Genomic DNA, 24,176 nt, shown 5'->3' on the forward strand with positions numbered 1-24,176 from the left:
GCCCACTGCGCGGGCGAGCTGAGGGTCGCGGGCACCGGCGTGCTGAGGGTCAGCAAAGAGACTGAGGTCTGTCAAGACCCAATCTGGGAATCCATCAGTTAAACAAAAAAACAACAACAAAAGATTTCTCTAACCTCTGGGGAGCAGGCTCGTTTCATGTCTGTGTAAACGGAGACCAGACAAGGGCTGACAATGTCAGTGCCATTTGCAAATTTTTATCGCAAGAAATCTTGATCCCTTGGCTCGCCCACTGTGCGGGCTTGCCTACCCTGCAGCTCGCGCGGGGCGCGGGCTCGCATGCCAATATGCACAGCAGACAATTGCTCAACTTCGCATCACTGATGATGTCACTCACGGACATCACAATTGATCGAGTGACATTCACTGATCACATCGTGGACTGCTCGAGCGACATCACTCAGCGCACAATTGCTCAACTTCGCATCACTAGTCTCGCAGTGCCAGCCGTAGATGATATCTACGTCTGGAACACAACTTTCAAAAGTGGTTAACGCCCACCCCCCAAGACAAAAAAAAGGGTGCGTGCAGGGTGCAACAGCTAAATAGACCCCGGGTGAAAACATCAACTTTATTCATTGAAATGGCTCAAACGCCACCACGCCAACTAAAACTGCAAATTTTGGCTGCCTTGTTTGTGCAGCCGTTAAATTATCTTGCACACTCATTCTCCCTGCAAGACATATCGCTGGAATCCTGTCGGGATGAAATCATGAGAGTTTTGCTGGAGTTGTGGTGTGCTTGCATTTAGTTAAATAATTTGTTTAAGAATTTGTGAGTCAATTTTTTCTCTGCCAGTGTTTCCCCCGTCTATCACATCACTGATGATATCACAATGTCAATGACATCAGTGTCTGTCATAAATCACTGATGACATCACAGTTGTCACCAATGACAGACTGAATCAGTCATCAAGTGATGTCACAGCAGCATGAGCTGTGATTGGTCTATGTATGATGATGTCATACTGTAGCAGTGTGAGCTGTGATTAGTCTACATAAAATATCACTAGCGATTTGAGATAGGGATCTCGCGCACTACGAGCGCTCGATTCCTAGGCTTGGCCGTCCTGCAGCTCGCCGAGCTGGCCCTGCAGCTCGCCAAGCAGGCCCTGCGGCTTTGCCCGCAGCTCGGCTACTGTGTGGCCTTGCCTGCCTTATTGGCACACGCACAATGCCTCCCTCTCTCTCTCTCTCTCAGTATCTCTCCCCCACTTTCTCTCTGCCTCAGTCCCTCCCCCCTCTCTCTCCCTTTCCTCCCTCTCCCTCAGTCTCTCTGCCTCTCCTCTCTCTCCCTCAGTCTCTCTCCCCCTCTCCTCGACAGATGACTGGATTTATGACATCACTGATGACATCACTGGGATTTATGACATCACTGATGATGTCATCAGTGGATTTATGACATCACTGATGACCACATCATTGGGATTTATGACATCACTGATGACATCAGTGGGACAGACATCACTGGGATTTATGACATCAATGATGATGTCATCAATGATGATGTCATCAGTGGATTTATCGCATTACTGACGACATCACTGGAATTTATGACATCACTGATGATGTCATCAGTGGGACAGAGAAACAGACAGACAGACAGACAGAGCCCTAGCTCCCATTTATATTCTCATGACTGATGATGATGATGTTCCAGCTGTTTCCTGCCATGATGCAATATGTTGGCTCTGCCTGTAGGAGGCGCAGCAGAGCTCCCTGATGGACATGGAGATGGCCGATTACGAACGTCTGGTGAAAGAGCTCAACGCTAAACTTGCAGAGAGAGACGTGTGCGTGGAAGAGCTGAAAGCCCAGACACACACACACACACAGAAGGAGGACACACTCAACCAGGACATTGGTACACTAAATCAGTTATATTCCCTATTATATTCCAGTTATCTTCCATCAGCAGCAACAAAACAAAAACAAACAGAGTTGTTATTATTATTATTCATCTAATAAAGTGTACTTTTTTGTAGTATACTTTGTTACTGTTACTTTTTTGTAATATAATTCATGTTACTGTTGAACCAGGTTAGTCTCAAGATCAAAAGCCTACAGTATGCATTTCTGTAAAGTGTGTGTGTGTGTGTGTGTGTGTGTGTGTGTGTGTGTGTGTGTGTGTGTGTGTGTGTGTGTGTGTGTGTGTGTGTGTGTGTGTGTGTGTGTGTGTGTGTGTGTGTGTGTGTGCGTGCGCGCGCGCGCCTCCAGACTCTCTGAAGTCCCAGCTGGTCCAGGGGGAGGAGAAGACCTCCAAGATGAAACAGCTGCTGGTGAAGACCAAGAAGGACTTGGCCGACACCAAGAAACAGGTGTGTGTGTGCGTATGGGCGGGCATGTGTCCCACAGGATTTCCTGTCATTGTGTGTAACATCACAGCCTATTGAATAGTGTTATAACGTGTGGATGTGTGGGTATGATAGTGCTGGAGGCCTTGGTGATGCTGGGACTACTTCATTATTTGTGAGTGTGAGAGCGCTTGTTTGTGTATGTTGGTGCGTGTGTTTAAATGTTCTGTGCCTGTGTGTACCTGTGCGTGCGACCGTGCGTGTGTTTAAATTTTCTGTGCCTGTGTGTACCTGTGCGTGCGTGTGTTTAAATTTTCTGTGCCTGTGTGTACCTGTGCGTGCGTGTGTTTACATTTTCTGTGCCTGTGTGTACCTGTGCGTGCGTGCGTGTGCGTGCGTGTGCGTGCAGGAGGCCTCCCACATGGTGCTGCAGGCCTCTCTGAAAGGAGAGCTGGAGGCGAAGCAGCAGCAGCTAGAAAGCTCAAAGGTAACAGCCACTTCACTCCATTTAGACCCGTTATGTGTCCATAGTCCTTTTATTAAACGCGGGCTATTGTCCAGTCAGGTTAGTGTAACTTTATGTTCACACCCGGGGTGAAATCACATTAAGGCCGTTGGCAGTCTATGGCCATAGTGGAGGCTAACATTAGCCTATCTGTCCGACTCGTATTGTCTCCAATCATCGTTTTGAATGTTTGTTTTGTGGTGTCTGTAGCATCACACAATGCACACGGTATGCATACTTGAAACGATGCGGTGATGTAATCAAAGTGTAAAACGTGCGTCAGAAACTTTTCCTCTCTTCCCTACTCTGCCTGCCTCAGACCTCAGACCAGCTGACAGACACACACCCCTGCCTCATGCTCCAGATTACCGTAAAATACTAAGAATTCATTCTGAGTGCAACACAACACATACATGGCTCCTGCGTTGTTTTATCCATTACCCGCCCGCATTTAGTTTAGTACCGTAGTTTAGTTTACCCGCGCCCCGACCCGTTCACTACATATATTTTTGTATCCGTTACTCAAGCTTTTTGTGGGTACTCGATCTGGTGCAGGACTCTGACACACAATTAGGGTTATCATTCATAAGTAACTAGTAAACTCAAAAACACTCATCATTACAATGTATTAATTAATGCGATGTGGTAGAAAGATTTCTAGCAGGAAATATAAAGTTGTAAAACAATCTACATTCAAAATGTCTCACTACAACCTAAAGATGAAAAAATATTATATGTTGAATGATTTTGCCAGTGACACACTTTAACCCTAGTAAATTATACAAAAATAAATATTTTCATTTATTGAATTTTTCACTTGCACCCATTTCTTGAATTTCCACTCCACATTGATAGAACAGTGCTTCATAGATTTTAGACCAAAAATATAAACTCTGCAGTGAACAAATTTTGTAGCACAAGAAAATCTCAAAACACTTCACCAGTTTCATATTGAAACTCTGCTCTGCTGTTGCTTTTACAAAAAAATATATTCTTATTTCAGTATTTCATTAACACGTTCAGTGCCAGCGACGCCATATGGCGTCATTAGAAATTTACCGTACAGTGCCAGCGACGCCAAATGGCGTCATAACTCCAAATTGTTTTTTTGACGGGGGGGTGTCGATCTAAGCTTCTTACGTCGCCTCTAACAATATTGTAGCTATTGGAGGTCGATAACCTATTTTACAAACCCATTAGGTGGCGACAGCACTCTCCTGATCAGAGAAAAAGGAGCCAAACACACAGAAATAGTCACTGGGGAAAATGAGGAAATCGCATCGCATCCGTCCGTATGCATCGACGTGCCTCCATAAACGAGCACAACGCCAGCTGTGCCCCCAGCAGCAGCATCCGCTGTCACAACTGAGCACCTCCATGTACGCTGCAACAGCACATTCACATAATCAGCCTTATTATTCCGAACTGGAAGCATGCCAGCCCGTGACAAACACACGCGGAACCAAAAAGCTGAATGTCGCGCACCATTCACTGTGTGTGCGCAGCAAACTCAGCAGAGACTGAGAGCCACCAGACACATAAGACACACCCAGGAGGCGTGTGCAGTTGAGGGGGGGGGGGGGGGGAGCACGCAGAGCAGCAGAGCAGCATACACTTCACCCAGACAGACCCAGACATCAGAAAATTAGCTTCAGAGTCAGTGATGTGCTTGAAATGTTTAATTTCACAAAAGGCTCATTATCTCAGCTCGTAGAAAAAAAGGGATGTTTTTGCTTCAATCAAGCTATCTTCTCCGGCTCATAACTAAAGAACGGAAAATGGGATCAATAAACTTTTTTTTGCAGGTGATAGAAGAGAGTCTCATCGTTATTTGTGCGTGTTCAGTGTTTACATAGTAATTATTAAAAAAATTATATGACTGTTTTAAAATGCATTGCGGCCTATGTGGCACAGCAAGCAACCTTTTGCCCAAGGGCCGTGGCACTCAAAGTGTTAAGTAATTGCTTCGACATATTGCATCTATTTTGGTTTTGCCCTCATGTGGTGACTTTGGATGATTGTTAAACGAATCAGATTCACTTGCCACAGTAGGTAATCAGATGAGATACACGAAGACGATCACACAAAAAAATCCAAAGTGCAGTCCAATATTTACAACACACACACCAATCAGAAAAAGGGATGTATGATTGCGGGTGGGTAGGTTCATGTTCGGGGGGGGGGGGGGGGGTTTGGTGCTTCTTGCCTGTTGTTTGAGCTGGCTGTGCTAGGGGGGTATTGGGGGGTGGGTGGTAGAGTCCTTATTCGTGTGGGATTTTCCCTCGATTTAAGATAACTTTACAAGTCAAGAAAGTCACAGTTTGTCGTAAAGCTGAAATGTAATGTTTAGTTTTATATGAAACCGCTCAATCAACTACATCTCCCGTCTCGCACAGTATACGTCACACCAACACCAACATGGCCTGATGGGAGAGACGTAGACTTATGCCACGGGTTGTGTGTCGTCTTTCTGATGTATAACTTATAGTGCCATAGTTTTATGACAAACTGACTTTCTTGACTTTATCTTTATTGAAGTTATCTTTTAAATTGACACACATCATATGTGTACTTCATGGCACAGGTCAAACGGGATGAAACAAATCTTTGTCTCTTTCCATTCACCACCATTCATATTTTTACCATTCATATTTTTTCACACGCTGGTTCATATAGGAAGGGGCGTGACTTTAGCTCTCTATTGAAGGGAAAAGAATGATTGACATAGAGACACTGCAGAGCGCGTCGTCATTCAGAAACCACGCCCAAAACGGGGGATAACAAAAACTCCCCCCCAATCCTGGCGTTCTCCTATGTCACATGCATGGTCGCGTGTTGCACACAAAGATCATATATACGGAACATGAACACTCCAACTTACTTCACTGACAGCTAGATCCACATTTTTCTTCTCACCAATTCTCAATGGCTTTCTTGTTTTCGGTTCGGGAGTACAAAAAAACTTTAATTGGCGATTTTTTACATTTGGTGTCTGCGCAGCCCACCACACAACAGCTTTTAGCTATGTTTAATTCAAGGAAAATGACGCTGGTGTGTGGAAGTGAATGGAGAGCTTTCCCCCGTGATGGGCGTGGCCTATTTCATGCAGTGTCTCTATGGCCTAGTTTTCTTTACTTCATGTTAGAAGGAATTATTGCAAATAAGCCCAGGTTTAACAGAATGATGCTAATGATGATCATTATTTAGTTATTTTTTCCTCCTGCTTATCTTTTATGTATATGTGACTCCCCCATCTGTTGTTTTTAATAGTGTCCTTGTTTAACTGTTCGTTCGTTTGTTTTCCTTCCCCTATGGTGGTGTTTATGGTATGTTGGGGGTGTGGGAAGTGGTGGTAGTGTGGTTATGTCTTGTTTGTATTGTTATAATGTTTGAAAATGAAGGAAAAAATATTTCTATATTTATCTCTCCTGCCAATAAAAAAAGTAATTCCTCCTATAGAAGTCACATCTTAACTTTTGTATGTGCATGTGTGCGTGTTCAGATCTCAGTGTGTGAGCTGACAGCAGAGCGGCACCGTCTTGCGGAGCAGCTGAGGTGTCTATGTGACCAGCAGCAGAGAACCAGCAGCTCCCTGCAGCTACGCATCAGCAGCCTACAGCAGGAGTGTGATACCGCCAAGGTACACACACGCTGCAGTTTTCTGTCCTTTCAATTTTCTCATTGTGTCTATGATCTAATAAGGATATGCCACTGCGTGTCAGAAGATAAGCTGTTTACAGGATGTAAATACAAGGATTTCACATGCCCTGTTTTCATGTCGCAGTTGAAAACATTACCGTTTCAGTGCATGGGAATCAATCCGAACTTATCAGGGTGACTTAAAAATCATATTTAAAGCTGGAAATAATGTCCAGGTTGTAAAAAACTGGAATTCTCCTTTAACTGAGCAGAGTTGGATCACAGACAGACTCATGTCCCTCATAATTTCAGATAAATCAACACCAAGTTCCTCCTACCACGCTTCTCTAATCCTCTCATTTGGGGCCCTGATGCGGCTGTGAAACAGACACACAAATCTAGATATAAGATGCCTGGAGTGAGGGGGGCCTAACAAAACATTAAGAAAAACATGTTCATCTGGGAGAGCTTCAAAGTTGTGGATCTTGGATCGTACATACTCTCTGATTTGTAGGTATCTGTAAAAATGTGTTTGGGGCAACTAAAATTTCCTCTTCAGAAGATCAAAGGAAGCAAATTGGCCATCAATGTACAGGTCTCTGATGGAAACCAGCCCCTTCTCACTCCAGGCAAGTCGATCCGACCGACCAATGCTTCTCGAGATACGCGAAGGACAGAGAGACGGACAGAGACACAGACAGAGAGACAGACGGTCCTCCAATTATAGTATAGATGAGAAGCCATTTCTCCATTGTTGAATGAGACCATTGTAATCAAATATTGCAGACAGCCCCTCACTTTTAGTTTCTGGTTTCTGTGTGGTGCTGATGGACAGCTCCTTTTATCGTTAAAGTAAAAAGTGCTCTGAGAACACATTATTTGGCCTCTGTACCGTTTATGGTCGGATGTGAGCCACAAACATTTTTGAGATTTTCAAGTGGGCCATGAGTCTGAAAAGGTTGGGAACTGCTGGTTTAGAGAATTCCACTGTGTTCCAGCTGTGCTAAGCCTGTGTGCTGTTTTCCAGCTGTGCTAAGCCTGTGTGCTGTTTTCCAGCTGTGCTAAGCCTGTGTGCTGTTTTCCAGCTGTGCTAAGCCTGTGTGCTGTTTTCCAGCTGTGCTAAGCCTGTGTGCTGTTTTCCAGGCTGAGCTGGTGGCGACAGCAGGCGAGTTTGAGAGCTACAAGGTACGAGTCCACAATGTGCTCAAGCAGCAGAAGAACAAAAGCACGGCTCAGAGTGAAGGAGACCCAGGCAAACTGGAGAGGTAAGGACAACGCTGACTTTGTGTGTGTGTGTGTGTGTGTGTCTGCGTGCGTGCGCGTGCGCGTGCGTGCGTGTGTGCGCGTGTGCAGTCTCCAAAACTGCACGGTGGCTCAGTGGTTAGCACTGTTGACTCACAGCAACAATGTCCTGGGTTTGTCCCAGGTCCTTTCTGTGTGTGGAGTTTGCATGTTCTCCCCGTGTTCATGTGGGTATCCTCCCACCATCAAAGACATGTATGTTAGGTTTAATACTCATGTCAAAGACATGTATAGCCCCTATCAGACATGCCCTGGAACTCTGGAGTTATCTAGAGCAGTGGTTCTCAAATGTGGGTCCGGGGACCCCCAGAGGTCCGCGAAAAGTTTTCAGGAAAATAAAAATAAAAACTTTTGTTGTTGTTGCAAGAGCTTCATAGTTCAACGAAAATATTTTATGCTTTAAATCTAAAATGGTTCATGGATTACATTCTAATCTAATAAAGCTATCAATTTAAAAGTCAAGCACGTTACCGTGGAAACAATTAAGCTTAGCCCAAAATCACAAATCAGAATGAGGGGGTCCCCGGTATATTTTATATCTTGTAAGGTATCTGAAAAACATTTGAGAACCTCTGATCTAGAGGGGACCCGGGTGGCGGTGTATGTATGAACGCAGAGCTAAAGGAGTGGGAGGAGGCCGCAGAGCCAGGGAGAGATAGGCAGCGTAACAGATTATTATTATATGAATAGTTGATGTGAATGAGCGAGTGAGCAAACATCATGCAGTTTAAGTTTTTCCAAATGAAGCTCGAACCTGCTCCATGTGTCAGCCAACAGGCGATGTTTTTCTGGATTGAAACGCTGGCGTTGCTCTATTTCTGCAAAGCTTCGCGCAGCACACCACCTTCAAAATATACTCAAGCATTTTTGGACACGAGGGTCATCCTGCTTCAATGAATCAGAAACTATGTTCGATCCAAGAGTCATACCTTTGAAGCGCTCCTAAATGAACATGCCTTCTTCAATGTTTTGCTGAGCCCTCCTCACTCCAACCATCTCATTTCTAGATTTGTATATCTGTTTGATGACTGCACCATGGCCTCTACTGAGAGCATTAGAGAGGCATGGCAGGGGGAACTTAGCCTGGTAAACCAGCCGGTCATGTGAACTCACATTTGGTTCTGTGGGACCGTCTGACCTCAACTCTGGGAGGGCTGTCTGCAGAAACTGCAAAGCAGACGAGCCAATCAGCGACCCGCCTCGTAGTTGACATCGTAACTGGCCAATCAGAACGTCGCTAGCAAAACAGTAATGGCCGCCTCCTTGCCTGTCCACCTCGAGGAGTAATGTCAATGTTCGTCTAGTTTAAGAGTTTCTGGACAGAAAATATGTTTTTGCCGTTCTCCCGAGTGGATTTGGGTTTGACTGGATCCAACACTGATTGGCTGAAGAAGTTGGCTGTCGAGGCAAGTACACCCGCCCAACTTCCGCCCACTGCAAAGACTGTTGTGAAGGCTTCAGGCCAGACGGGACGAAGAACGAAATGAAATGTGAGTTCACGTGACTGGCTGGTTTACCAGGCTAGGCAGGGCTCCAAGCTAACTTTTTACCTTGGGTGCACTGGTGCACCTTACTTTTTAATTTAGGTACACCAGCACATAAATTAGGTGTAATTTTACACCGCACCTTTTGCCGCCCACAAAATAAATTTTAAGCGTTACCTTTTTTTTTACCAGCCTGTGTGGCCAATCAATATGTTGATCGGTCTCCCATCCTTTTAAGATGCGGCTGTACACAAGCTCCCACTCCTTTATACGTCTGTCTCCATCGAGACACAGACGTCTGTTCGTTTGTCTTGTTCTTGTTTTGTTCCAAGAAAAATGTAAAAATAAAATATTGAAAAACAACAACAACAATGCCCCCTCCCTCATACACATGTAGGTAAGGCCCTTATCTAAGCCTGTGTGTATTCTGTTGCAACTACCATCTCTGGAAATGTGATTTTACCACAGCTAAATGTCCACTAGCATTGATGCTAATACCAAAGCTAAAACTCCGCTAACATTGATGGTAACTATGGTTAGCGTTGATGCTACAGACTTGGCTGTGGTAAAAGCACATACTATTCAGCTATCAACATTGCCTTGCTCACTGCTGATTGCTGGTATTGTTAATCCCATGGCCAGAAAAATCCCCAGATTCGTTACTAACAACGTTGGTCTCTTTTCTCCAGGCGGGTCTGAAAGAAAAAGGTGTCAGGAGGGCATAATGTTACGTGAGGCCGAGCCAGACAGAGCCAGTGAGTGCAGTGTTGTTGTGAGTGCACTGATTGAGTGAGCAGCAGCAGGGAGGGGATGGGCGGACTGACTGGAGGAGAAGGGCTGTATGCAGAGTAATTTATAGATCGACAAGCGCAACCACTCAAAACTATTCTCGGTGGTTAAGCTGACATCCCTACCGCGCTTGTATTGGTGACTACCTCGACGGCTGTGTTGGACTGATTTTTTTTTGCTAAGGAGCTCTGGAGCTTTTCTTTTTTTACCTTTATACGGGCTCACTGGTAAAACCGGTGTTGTTGTCACGTGTCTATTACCCGGTGGGAAAATGTCCACACCGTGGCATCCCTAACACCTCTGACAGTCTGAACAAAACCTGTATGTATGTGTGATATGAATGTAACGAGCGTGTTGTGTGTGTGTGTGTGTGTGTGTGTGTGTGTGTGTGTGTGTGTGTGTGTGTGTGGCAGGGAGCAGCTGTGCTCTCAGGTGCATCAGCTGAGGTCCAGGCTGGTGGAGAGCCAGCAGAGCAGCCAGGCAGAGCTGCAGCAGCTGCAGAGCGAACACGACACGCTGCTGGAGAGACACAACAAGATGCTTCAGGAAACCATCAGCAAGGAGGCGGAGTTCCGAGAGAGGTAGGAAACCATCAGCAAGGAGGCGGAGCTCCGAGAGAGGTAGGAAACAATCCGCAAGGAGGCAGAGCTCTGAGAGAGGTGATCCTAGGGAGAATAGACTGACATTGGCAGCGAAATTTGCCACATTTCACTTGATGCAATGCTGAGGATACAGGAACAACAGAGATATATGATCGACCAAACACGATCGATCACACGAAAAATTTATAAAATTGTCGAGGAATTTTCACACACAATAAAGTCCATGAGACATTTCCATTGTGGCACTTGTTTGTAAAAACAATCAATGGTCGGCACAGCACGAGCCATTCAAGACATAGAAAACAACACACCATGTAAAGTAACTAACAAACAATGAAGACATAACACAATGCTTGTCTGTCAGCACCTCTCCAGCCCTTCACTGCTCTTTTGAAATGGTTAGCAGTGACCATTTATTTAAAACGGGGTGACAACAGATTCCATTCTGTAGCTGCATTCATTCCATTCTGTAGCTACAGATATCTTTGTCACTAGTGTTTGATATTTGAGGCATCATTGCAAAAATTGTGTTTATACTGTATATAGAGTATAAAGTATAAAGAATATCATCCGATATATCAATATCAGAAATGTTTTACTCCCTAATATTGGCATCAGCCCCCAAAATCCAGTATCACCCAGGCCCTTAGAACTATGAAAAAGTTCCTCCGGTCCGAAAATGCCAAGGCACATACACTTAACTGGTATCTGATTGGACCAGCCACATTTTTTCACTTTCCTCCTCACCTTCTCTGCCTGTCCTTATCTATTCTGTCCCTTCTGACTTGCCGTACATGTAATGTGAGTGCCTCTCCTGGCAGGTTGCTGTCGGTGCAGGGGGAGAACGTGGCCCTGCGGTCGGAGCAAAGCCAGGCCCAGGCAGGCCTGCTGGCCCAGGCCGAGGCTCAGCGGCTGGGCTTCAGAGAGACGCTGAGGAGGCTCCAGGACGAGCACCGGGCCACCGTGCAGACCTTGCACACCCAGCTCGCCCGCCTGGAGGAGCAGCTCTTCACCCTGCACACCCACAGCAGTAAGCACGGCTTGACAATCAGTGTAGGAAATTAGCCAGGAGCAAGGGCAACTATGCCCCAAGAAATCTGAGAATGCTGCAGCCACCTTGTGGTGGGAAACACTAACAGTATAGCAGCGACAACACAAATTCATCGTTTGGAATTGGCGGCTCCCTCCCCAAGCCCAACAATGTGATTTTTAATCAGACGGTAATACCGTATACTGCGGAAAAGTTTTAAATGTATCAAAAATTGGATACCGCCCAACCCTACTTGCCAGTTTAGTTTGTAGTTTGCCAGCCCTTGCTTGGCAGGTGAGCCAAAAAGTATATGTGGGCATTATGTAGTGTAAGGTTTAATGTTAACTGACAATGCATCTCACGCGATGTGTAGGGGGAGTAACACAAAATGAATGTAACTAGTAGTGTAACGAGTAGTGTAATGAATTACTTGCTCCAAGGAGTAATTAAGTAAAGTAAGGCATTAAATTACTTTTTTGAGTAACAATCCCCAACACTGAATATGACATAGGCATATTACAAGATTAATCAGCCAAAATATAAATGCATTGCAGGTGAAAGATAATTATGTCTACACAAGGATAAACTCAATCGAACTGAATTGATTTCCATAGACAATCAACTGCCAATTAACCAAATCAATTAAGCAGACACAGCATTGCTGCAACAGAAGCCTCGTTAAAATGTTGAAATCTAGACATCTAGGTAGTCATCTCCTCAAATGCAGGCTCGTTACAAGCATAAAAACAACATGTAAAAGGACTTACAGTACCGGTACATGGTATCATGAACGCAAACTTGAAGAAGAAAAAGGGTATTAATCCAAGGATTCTCTCTGCAGGAAACAGTCAATTATTGTAACTGCATGGACAGGCTTTTGCTGTGTGTGTAATTAGGCAGCACGGGTCACAGGATGGTGAGTTTTTCCCCCCCAATAATTTCGAATTTAGTTTAAAATTAACAATATAATAATATAATATAAGTAGACACACACACACACAATGTATCAAGTGTTGAAAGTGAAATCAAAGTTATTGGTGAGTTTATCAGGAGAGCAGCACTGGAAACTCATTCATCACCTCCCACACAGCTGGCCTCTGGACACACACACACACACAGTAATGACTAGAAAAGGCAAGTGTGTGTGTGGGCGTGCGCGTGCGCGTGCGTGTGCGCGTGCGTGTGTGTGTGGGCGCGCGTGCGCGCGTTCCTCTCATTTGGGCATGGCCAGGTGTGGATGAGTCTCTGTATGGCAGCATCTGGAGTAGTGCTGCACGATTAATCGAATCGCAATCGCGATGTCAGCACGTGCGATTACATAACCGCAAAAGTGTGCGATTATTTTATTTTTTTCACGTCTTTTTGAGTGTGTGTGTGTGTGAGAGCCTCCTCTAAACTAACGTTACACGCGACGCAGCAAACACACGTTTCTCTGCCATCACACTGGGCATCAATACTAGCGGGAGACTTCTCCCATGCACTCCCGCAAATAAGTAATGTTATGTGCAGCAAGGTTACATATTATCTACCGAGAGGGCGAGAGAGAACATCCATGATCGCTAACAGCAAGCTATGCTAATAACTAGCTAGCCGTTCGTTCAGAAACGCATGTAAACAGCCGTGTGATCAGTGAGAACGTCAGTAAAATAAGGAGAGAGCTGCAGGTGCTTATGCAGAACTAGTGCGCGATTAAGTACACAGTGGGGATGACCCACTGTGATGAAGAATATAACGAGATTAACAAGATTGATAGCAAAACACTGTCGCAGCTGCCAGCACTGCATCACCTCCAGGTTAGCTAGCCTGTCACATGACGCCTTCATGGTCCCTCGTTAAAAGTCTGCAGATGCACGTTCTCACCTCTCTCAAGAAGCGTAACGTGAGTGTGGCGTTTAAGGCCATCTGTCGCTACAAAATAAATAAACGGGGTGTATCATTCATTAGTATTGCTGGACAGACATGTAACTAACTTTGCAACTTTGCTGAGCCATCTTCTATGTGCTGTAACACAGTGCAGTTTCTATTTGACTGGTGTTTCTTTTTTACATGTTTGGGACAGGCAAATGTCTCAAAATGTTTTATTTTTTTGTAAAGATAATTTAATTTCAAATTGTTTTATTTTTTTAGTTTGAATATATTTTAAATTGTAACATATTTCATGTATTTTAGTCTGTGATATGTGAAACCGTGGTATTTTTGTCCAAGGTTATCATACCGTCAAAAACTCATGCCGGCACATCCCTAGATACCTCTTGTTTATTATATCGCAATCACAATCGCAATCGCAATATTGTCCACCCTAATCGCTAATCGCACCTTTTCCCCAAATCGTGCAGCACTAATCTGGAGAGGCTCATCATTAGCGGCTAACATGCTAACAGGGTTAGACTGAAATGCAGACAATATTGGCCTTTATTCAAAACTAGGGTTTCGGGGCCGGGGCTTGCCGCTCGGCAGCTATGCGGCCGCACCCGCTGCTCGGCTGCTGCATGGCCTTGCCTGCTCTATGACAAAAATACAATAATAACACAATAAATATGCATAAGTTTATGTTGTGCCTACGAAAAGCCAATTTGAACCTGCAGTGACTCATGTAGTAATACATTGGCACTTTTATTTTGATGAAGGTAAAGTCGCCTAGCTTTCAGTATGGTTAGTAGCTGCGAGAGCTCTTGTTTTCATGTAAGTTTGCTGTGTTTCAGTTTGGTTCAGTTGCTTAAGTCGCCTAGTGTGTGCGGCCCCTCCTCTGGGGCAGTCGTTCAGTGTGTGACCCCTTGTTTTTCAGTCGTCATAAAATAATCTGCAGGAATGGTTTGTGTATACTCCCAGTCTTTTCGTAATCTGTTAAAGATTTTGAAAATTGTCTAGTGTATCCTCGGCTTCCACTGGTATTTGCGCTTGTTTCCCATGCAGGTCCAGTGGCAGTGCCATCCAGCCGGAAGCCCCAGGTGTCAGACGCCCAGCGCAGAAACCCAGAGCACGGCCAGGGGGGGTTGGGCTTCGTGGCCCTCAGCGACCTGCAGTCCATGGCCAGGGAGGAGGGCGAGGGCATGGAGACCACCGAGACTGAGAGCCCCTCGCCTCCCCACACACCCCTGCCTTCTCTGGAGCAGCTGCTCATCTCTCCGGACCCCAAACAAGGTGCAGCGGTCGCATGTGTTTGAATGTCGAGGCACAAGAAAAACAATTTGTAGCGAAGGCAGCGAACTTAACAAATAGCAGCATTTCAGCCTATTCACCTGTCGGAAAGGTTTGTCCCCTCACTACCTGGATTGATGCTCTGAATCAGATGTCTCTGTGAATGCAAGTGTTTATTCCTTATTAGTAGGCCATTCACGACTACTACATCTTGGTAGTCGACTACTCCCAAAAGGTAGTCGACAAGTCACTGGAGATACTGTATATCTTTTTTCTTCACCCATTAAAATTGAGCAATTATTGTGAAAAAGGTCTCAAAAACAGCATTTGAAGGGTTACCTAATGTATGCGGGACCAACCTGGGGCTATGTGAAATAGCAGAATCCTGATTGGCTCTGAGAGGCTGTTTACAAATGAGGCGGTCACCCCAGCAACTTGTCTGAGTCGGAGATAGTGACTGTTTGACTGCAGCCATTTGTCATTTTGTCTTAACCTGACGGGGGTGGTATTGTGTTCACAAGACATGCACAGGATTGGACAGAAGCCGTCCACGCCCTGGGACGAACCAATCAGCGGCAGCTACGGGCGGGCTTTGGGCTGGTGTGTGACACCATCAACAAGCGCCTGCCTGTTTATTCCATTCAGCTAATGCTAAGTTAGCATTAGCTGATGGTAGCTAATGCTGACAATTTTAGCTCTACAAATGTTAGTATGGCACTTTATGAACTTTTAAAATGTGTAGTAGGCAAATAACAATGTAGATTCCTGTTAAGAGGGCAGTTTATCTAAATAACGCTAATTTGGATTTTCAATTTTAGAGGACCAGCCGGGACTGGGGCTAGCATGCCAAGCCACCTCTTGATACTTTTGATAGTGGGTAAACAAATGTCTGGGAGCCAAGACTATGAATAAATAAACAAGGAATGGACCGTTCTTAAAGTTTTAAATGATATCGAAATACATGCTGCAGTATGTGCTGAATTGTTACAGATATCACCACATTTCAATAAATATACGGTAACCCTAAAGCTTTCAGATTTGAAGGCTGCTAGCAGGGTGTTTTTTCTCTTCTGTGCCTACCTCGACCTCCTCTGGGCTCCAGGTTTGGTCGGCTCCCTTTCGCGTTCATCCGACAACATCTTTATATGAATTTATATCAACACATCTTATAATTTGTTTTATCCAACCGTGCCTCTGAATAGACGACGGAAAATGAGCGATCGTCTGCGATACATGATGCAGATGTAACATTACATGATTTAACCCAGAAGTAGCACATTCAACACCACCACAAGGTCATCTTTGCTCCGTTTATTCTCACAAAAACTTCATTTTTGTAGTAAATCCACACACCGAGAACTAAACAAAGAGTAACCGAACTAACGAGTATAAATGAAGTTACTTCCTCGTTTGCCATGAGGCGCAGGCCTTGTTGATGAGGCCGATGGCAGTTGGGAAGAATTATTTTGAGTATTAGAAAAAATGAAGAAGAAAAAGTAAGTATACTGGGTGCATTTCCACTCCAGCTTCATTTGCTAATTCTGGGTGATGATAATAATAAATAATAATAATAATCCTCCAATGGTTTGTTGATTACCTAAAACAGAACCATCCAGGGTACTTACTTTTTTCTTCTTAATTTTTTTTCTAATACTCAAAATAAGCATGTAAATAAGCCCACAAAAATGAATACGGTAACTAGCCTCAGAGATTTTAGATAACCAAATCTAGCAACTCCGACTTTTGACTTTGCGTTTGGTTTTGTCCCCAGAGCCGTTTGTGTGGGCGGTGGAGCCGACCAAAGAAGAGCTGAGCCAGAAGCTGAGCACAGCCACGCGCAGCATGGAACACATGAACAGCCTGCTGCACGAAACAGAGGCCACCAACGCTGTGCTCATGGAGCAGATCTCTGTACGTACACACACACACACACACACACACACACACACACACACAGACACACATACACAACCAAGACTTTGATCATTTACTTTCACTCCAGTTTATTCAAAAGGTCAACTAAAACTGTCATACAGTACAGGGTTCCTATGCATGTCTGGATATTAAAAATTAATTTGATCATTTCCAGTTCTTGAATAGAGGGAATGCACGTGACGTCACGGACGCGACAGTCAGTGCGGGTACGCCCACTCAGCTGCAGTGAGTGTCAAAACGTCTAAAACAAGCCAGGTGGCGCCGCCGGGTCACGGTGTTTAGCGTTCAGCTTCCGCGAGAAAACAACGAAAATGGTAAAGTGCTGTTGTGCCATTGACTGTAAAAATAGATTCAACAAGGCGTCGGAGGTATCTTTTTACAGGCTGCCGAAAGCTAATGAAACGGTCCCGGTCTTCTCTGCAGCTATCCAGGGTTTCAATGAGGGCTCATTCATTCTGTGGCTGTGTTCTACCTGCACAGATATAACATGAGTGATAGTGTTCACTCTGAACAAAGCTAGGGACAGCGTATGCTATATTTTTCTTAATAAAAGTTGTAATAAAATAAATATGTACCTCTCCACATACAACCAGAATATCCATTGCTGTCCTCGTTACTTTAATGTCGCCAACAAATCCAGCCTTGAAGTACGACCACGCTACGTCCAGGCTCTTGTATGCTTTCATGCTTTGGTTTGTGTATTTCCCCGGCGTCGATATTAAGTACATATAAATGTCAGGAAACCCTATTCCTGGCCACATGTCTACGTCCATGGACCACTGGTTCTTTGGCAAGCTGTAAGGGTCACATTCGAGTCCAACTGCCTTTATTTTAAGCAGATAATCGTTTATATTAGCCGTGGTTTCGCTACTACCCCTGGCAGAAGCCACGTTTGTTTTGGAAATTTGACACTCAGTGCTGCTCAGTCCGGCTGAGGGGGCGTGTTCGGGAGGGGGCGTGGCGTCGGTGCATTCCCTCTATAGTTTAGGAATTTGAAAAAAGTGTTGTGATTCAGGTCCGATACACACATACTTCTAGCTTTGATGTTGTTTTGAGCCACTTTGAGTCCACAGCTTGTGTTGATGATCAGAATAATGTTCAGATAGTGGGATGCTCTGATGACCTAGCCTGGGTAAAACCATCCTTTTCCCATCCATCCAACCAGTCATTTCTGTGGGTGAAGTAGCCAGCCCTTGGATATGGGACTAAGTTTACGGTGTGGGAGAAAATGTTTCTTTTCAGATTAAGCACTCACACTCGGACACTGTCACATTGTATGCAACTTATTTGAAGATTATTTGTTTTGGGTTCTGTCCTGTCTGCAGTTGTATTGTTAAACTGATGTCTGAAAACGAAACAAAAAAATTATATACCAAGTAGCCAGCCCTTCAGCGTCGGATCCAGTCAAATCCAAATCCAGTCAGAAGAACAGCGAAAAAGTATTTTCAGCTGAGAAACTCCACTGTTGCATACTCCATGGAGGCATCCATTACTGTTTTGTCAATGAGTTCCTGATTGGCCGGTTACAATGTCAACTACGAGGCAGGTTCCTGATTGGTTAGTGCACTTTGTAAAATCTGAAAGCGCCCACCCCAGGGCACAGGCCAGAGGCCAGAAAAAAAGTCAGCATTTTTAGATTAAAGTCAGAATTCTGAGGGGGAAAAGAAGCATACTGTTACATGTAACATCATTGACGATGTCACTGATGATAATAGCATGGGGTGTCGAATGGGTACGCCAAGGTGTGGCACTCCATAGTGAGTCCAATTTTCATCTTGTAATTTTTATTATTATTATGATGCATGGGAAAAGACCAAGCAAATAAAATTAACAGAAAATCATTTGGAAGCCATATCTTTGGAAAAAGAGAGGACCACTTTTATTTTTTTATGAGATTTTCTGAAAATCAAATCAGGGCTGGGCGATATGGTTGAAATAAATATCATGATAATAAGGATTTTTCTCTATCAATATATCACAATATGGTTCATCATCATCATCATCAAAGGGAGTAAGTGGGCTCTGTTTCAATTTTTGTACCGGAAGTGGAAGTGTGATGTCGCTGATGATGCAAGAAGGGAGTAAGTGGGTTCTGTCGGTCTCTGCTATTTTTGTCCCGGAAGTGATGTGATGTCACTGATAGTGTCACAATGTCTATGACATGCGAAGTTGAGGAATTGGGCAATTGTGCACTGAGTGACGTCACTCGAGCACTCCATGTGATCAGTGATGGTCACTCGAGCAATTGTGCTGTCATCGGTGAGTGATGTCATCAGTGATGCGAAGTTGAGTACCGTAAATTCCGGACTATAAGCCGCGGCTTTTTTCCCGTTTTTTGGGCTTTTTTGCCCCCTGCGGCTTATATAACGGTGCGGCTTATCTATGGATTTTTCCAGCAAACGGCCACTCGGGAACCTCCAAAATCTATGGATGTTGGTATGAGGCAGAACGAGAGCAAGACAGACATTATGAGAGCGAGACCCTGATTGGATGATGTTGCAAAAAATGTGCCTCGCGACCTGATTGGAGCACTGTGCCACTACTCTCTCTCAGCCACTACGGTAAAACACCCTCCCTCCTCCCTCGCTCCGGGGGGAAAAAGGCAGCGATTGAGCCTGAAAGACAGTCTGAATGAAATTGAATGTAACATTCCCAATTCTATGTATTACATTCTAAAAAACTAACAGCAACATTTTGGAAGGCTAAGCCACACAACTAGCTCGTTGTAATCTAACATCATGCTTCAAAAGATGGAGAACTGGCTGTGTTACGACGATGGCGGCGATTGAGCCTGAAAGCCATGTCTGAGACAGTAGCGAGACAGGAACAACAACAGCAGCAGCAGCAAAGGATCATGCACAAACCCGAGACGAAAGGGACTGTCCGTCAGGGCGCGGACGACTGTGTCAGCAACTCCCTCCCGACTACCAGGAGAAAATTACAAACTTCGGCGAATTCACACAAAGAAAGATCAAGGAATATTCCATCGGACCGGAGCAGATCATAAATATGGATGAAGTGCCTTTGACGTTCGACCTGCCTCTCACTAGGACTGTTAACAAGAAAGGTGAATCGTCCATCACGTTGAGAACCACAGGTCACGAGAGAACGAATTTCACTTGTGTTCTTGGCTGCACAGCATCTGGAGTAAAGCTCCCGCCGATGGTGATTTTTAAGCATCTCACAATGTGTGATTTTGTCTGGGGATTAGTGACCTGACTTTTGTTTTGTTGAAATGTTAATAAATGGGAGCTTCCCCAAACAGCCATCTCTTTCCCGACAATCCCCTCTGTGCACGAAGCCTTACATATGGTAATTAAACATCAAAACACCCGCGGCTTATAGACCGGTGCGGCTTATATATGTAAAAAACAGTCAACTCTGCAGGTGCGGCTTATACACCGGTGCGCCTTATAGTCCGGAATTTACGGTAATTGTGCGCTGTGCATGCCAATACAGCAGGCAAGGCCACGCAGCCGTCGAGGCCAAGTTCAGCAATTGTGCACTGAGTGACATCACTCGAGCACTCCATGTGATCAGTGATGGTCACTCTAGCAATTGTGATGTCATCAGTGATGCGAAGTTGCAAATGTGCGCTGCGCATGCCAATAGGGCAGGCGAGGCCAGCCTCCGCAGCAGGCGAGCTGCAGGGCAGGCGAGGCTGCGCAGCAGCCAAGCTAGTGACTATTCTAGTGTATGTAAAATCACATTAAATAATCACATTAATGTTCATCTCATTGAACCAAATGGCAATGTTAGGTGTGATGTCAAACAAAATAGAAATGTTCAAGTAATATTCCCACAATACCTCATTTCATTTAATGAGTTTTTAAAATGTGCTTGTCATCAAGAGTAGAAATGTCACAATATTAAAATATATTCATATTGTCACCATATGATTCCACTGAAAGATGGTAAACGATAATATTGAATTATCGCCCTGTCCTTGTACACATAGATTAGATTTTCGTGACTGCCAACATGAACTGCCGTGAGACCATGTTGTAATAATTGAAACACCTCAAAGTGGCCGATAAGCTCCAACAGTGACGTCAAACAGCTTAGCGTTGTTCAGTGTCCCCTCTTTGTCCAAGAGAAAGTAGAACTTGTGTCCTTTGAGGCGGAGGGGTATGAAGGAGGGGGACTCGTGCCTGTGGGCATGGCAGGCCACCTGGGACAGCGGCAGGGTGATTCTCCGGCCTCTGTCGGGTCCCAAGGGCGACTGTGTGCAGACTGTCACCATCCTCCCGCCTTGATGTAAGAGCACCCGGCTGACTGAGCGCTGACAGAACAGAAGCCCCAGCCCCAATACCCCGCCTCCCAGAGCCAGGCAGGCCAGCGTGAAGCCATACCTCCAGGCGTGGGAGCCCAGGTTCATCTGGAAGCTCCACGGCCCGGCCAGCACACCGGTGGTAGCGGACACTTGTGCTTTGGCTCGCTCCGTAGCGCCGCCGGTGTTTCGTAGGCCAGTGTAGGCGAAATAAGCCAGGTAGGTCCAGAAGATAAACTGTCCACCACAGAAAAGCGCCAAGAGCCGGAAGAAGCGTGTCCGGTCATGCTGGAACAGAGTCACGTCTGTCACAGGCTGGGTCCAGGTGCAGAAGCCACGACCAGGGGGAAGCAGCTGTCTCTGTGTGAGGTGGAACACAACAGTCCAGTGGTGAAAGAAGTATTAACGTCCTTTCTTTATACATCCTTTACTTATGCATAATCTGTTGTTAACTCATTTAAATATCTGTGTCACACAGTCCACATAAATCACACTTACAACTAGGGCTGCAACAACGAATCAATAAAATAGATAAAGATCGATTATTAAATTAGTTGGCAACGAATTGCATTATCAATTTGTGGGGTTGCAGAGCTATATAATTATATAAACATGTGAGCTATATAATTATATAAACATGTATCTACTACGTTGTGACTTGAGTTGACTGCCGGGCGCAGTCAGGTGAGGCATCTGCTGCTTTTCTTCTTCTACAGTTTTGTTTAACAGTGGTTTGTAAACAAATTAAAACATGCATTCCCACACTCACTGCTCGAATGACCCAGCCCTTCAGATTACTTATTTACTTACTTACAATTAATTTATTTTAATGTAGGCATTACAGGTGGTATATTATGTAAAATATGGAGTGACAGCTTGGAATAGATATAAAATTGAAGTTTCTACACTTCACTGTGGGTTTGTGATGCAACTGTGTTGAACCAATGGGCGCTCAGCTTGATGCGTTTCTCGTCATCCGCAGTCGGGCGCAGTTGGTGGGGAGCAACTGCGGCGCCTCGCTCCAACTCTGCGCCCGCCTCGCTCTCACGAGAGTCCCTTGTACGGCAACCATTTTAGGGGCATCCTCCTACCTCAGAGTGTTGGCTATCATTCCTCAGACTAAGCGTTGTCAGCTCTTGTGTATCACAGTTACACTGCATCGCATGTGATCTGAAACGCCTTCAGTCCTCACACGAAAACGCTGTCATTCCTCCTGCAACATGCCTCACTTATCACTCAAACTAGCTGTCAGTCAGTCATCACTCCTCATGTCTCACACAAAAACGTTGTCATTCCTCCTGCCTCACTTATCACTCAAACTAGCGGTCAGTCATCACTCCTCACGTCTCACACAAAAACGTTGTCATTCCTCCTGCAACATGCCTCACTTATCACTCAAACTAGCTGTCAGTCATCACTCCTCACGCCTCCATGTTCAATTCATGGAGGCGTTCTTGTGGTTTCCCCATCACACACAGAAGAACAACCAAAAACAATGGAGTGATGACTGACAGCTAGTTTGAGTGATAAGTGAGGCACGTTGCAGGAGGAATGACGGCGTTTTTGTGTGAGACGTGAGGAGTGATGACTGACAGCTAGTTTGAGTGATAAGTGAGGCACGTTGCAGGAGGAATGACAGCGTTTTCATGTGAGACGTGAGGAGTGATGACTGACAGCTAGTTTGAGTGATAAGTGAGGCATGTTGCAGGAGGAATGATGGCGTTTTCGTGTGAGGACTGAAGGCGTTTCAGAGCACACGCAATGCAGTGTATCTGTGATACACAAGAGCTGACAATGCTTAGTCTGAGGAATGAGAGCCAATACTCTGAGGTAGGAGGATGCCCTAAATGGTTGCCGTACCCTTGGCTCATGCAGTCGGAGCAAGTCGGACAACTTTTCTAACCATCATGCAACGGACCAAGCAAGGCGCTGGTCGAATCTGCGCAGAACTTGCTCATCTCAAACGAGCCTTATGTCACGTGTTGTCTCCATGGAGACGAGTGCGGTAGCACCATGCATGGCGCTAACATGGTGGACATACAAAACTAGAGCCAATCAAAATGGGACATGCAGCATGTCCCATTTTGATTGGCTCTAATTTTCCAAGGCCAAACCTCTGAGCCAACCACAGAGAGAGAGACGAAAAGAAAATGTTTTCTCTTGTTCCGGTTTTCTGATGTCTTTGGTCTGTCTTTTGGATGTGGACTGTTGGTCAGAAAAAATAACACATTTGAGGGTGTCATATTGGGCTTTGGGGGGTGAAAATTCACCATTACCACTATTAGTCTATTCTAAAATAATCGACAGTAATCGATAATGAAAATAATTGTTAGCTGCAGCCTTTAACAAGGAATTGGTAACGTGTCCCAGACAAACTTTGTCCCACATTTGGTAGGTTTGCTGGGATCTGATCACCCTAGTGTCTTACCGTAGTTACTTTCCGGAACAGTCCCGTGTGGAGGAGTTTCCTGCTGCCCAGACCAGTAACGTCAGGCACTGTCATCCTGCTGGACATGCTAACTTTACAGCTCGGTGAAGTAACGCTACGTGTCGACAACATAGAGGCGTTTGGCAGGCTTCCTCTGCACCGTGCAGACTCTGTTATTGTCACGTTAGCTCTCCACACACTCAGCCCGAGCCGTAATGTGACCCTGACGTGTCCGGGGGACCCGCACAGCAGCCACTGGAAGCCCATGATGATGATGATGAGCTACCGTTACAGCACCTTACTGTTATTAGCCTGCTGTCTGTCAGAGAACCAGAAAACAACTCGCTCGCTGCTTCTTTCCCAAAGCACTACAGAACAGAGAGCGCCGCCATGCTGTTGTGACGTCACTCGCGCTGTCCCACCGCGGTTCCGGCAAAACCACGCCCCCCTACGCAGCAGCCAAGTGCAGGGATTGGCCAGGCAGGCACCCATGCTGCTCACTTGAGCCAATGGGACGATGATTTCTCTGACTAATCTGGTGACGCGAGGTTATTTTGCTTCAGAGGTGAAGCCAACTTTGAGAAGCAAGTGACTGTTGAATGCCAACCAACATGCATGGTTTACTTTTAGCTATTTTCTTTTAGATTATTTAAAAATATTTTATGCAGCTTTCAAGTTCATACAGCCTGCAGTACCAGACAGTTTATATTCAGCTGATCCCAACAGTTGCATGTTTGTATTTA

General features: G+C 45.2%; 2 protein-coding genes across 3 annotated transcripts in view; one reads left to right on the top strand and one right to left on the bottom strand.

The window, feature by feature from the left end:
* The window catches only part of gcc2 (GRIP and coiled-coil domain containing 2), a 68,923-nt gene that overhangs the window by 39,069 nt on the left and 5,678 nt on the right, over window positions 1–24,176 (top strand). For both annotated transcript variants that reach the window (XM_083638432.1, XM_083638433.1), the window contains 9 exons: window positions 1,719–1,881; window positions 2,235–2,335; window positions 2,721–2,798; window positions 6,319–6,456; window positions 7,599–7,720; window positions 10,444–10,611; window positions 11,454–11,662; window positions 14,576–14,803; window positions 16,572–16,711. In XM_083638432.1, the coding sequence (XP_083494558.1) occupies window positions 1,719–1,881; window positions 2,235–2,335; window positions 2,721–2,798; window positions 6,319–6,456; window positions 7,599–7,720; window positions 10,444–10,611; window positions 11,454–11,662; window positions 14,576–14,803; window positions 16,572–16,711 (1,347 nt within the window). The remainder of the gene's footprint in view (window positions 1–1,718; window positions 1,882–2,234; window positions 2,336–2,720; window positions 2,799–6,318; window positions 6,457–7,598; window positions 7,721–10,443; window positions 10,612–11,453; window positions 11,663–14,575; window positions 14,804–16,571; window positions 16,712–24,176) is intronic.
* On the bottom strand, window positions 20,578–23,804 carry tmem223 (transmembrane protein 223). Its single transcript, XM_083638535.1, has 2 exons — window positions 23,434–23,804; window positions 20,578–21,365 (listed from the first exon to the last, which is right to left on the bottom strand). The coding sequence occupies exons 1-2, from the start codon at window positions 23,698–23,700 to the stop codon at window positions 20,757–20,759; spliced, it is 876 nt and encodes a 291-aa protein (XP_083494661.1). The 5' UTR covers window positions 23,701–23,804; the 3' UTR covers window positions 20,578–20,756.

This window comes from Poromitra crassiceps (genome assembly GCF_964638095.1).
Source record: "Poromitra crassiceps genome assembly, chromosome: 6".
In the NCBI taxonomy this organism is placed as follows: Eukaryota; Metazoa; Chordata; class Actinopteri; order Beryciformes; family Melamphaidae; genus Poromitra; species Poromitra crassiceps.

Coding starts and splice junctions, on each gene's coding strand:
- tmem223 (XM_083638535.1), bottom strand. CDS start 23,700: ATGGGCTTCCAGTGGCTGCTGTGCGGGTCCCCCGGACACGTCAGGGTC. Junction 21,366..23,433: donor TGTTCCGGAAAGTAACTACG/GTAAGACACTAG, acceptor CACCTCACACAG/AGACAGCTGCTTCCCCCTGG.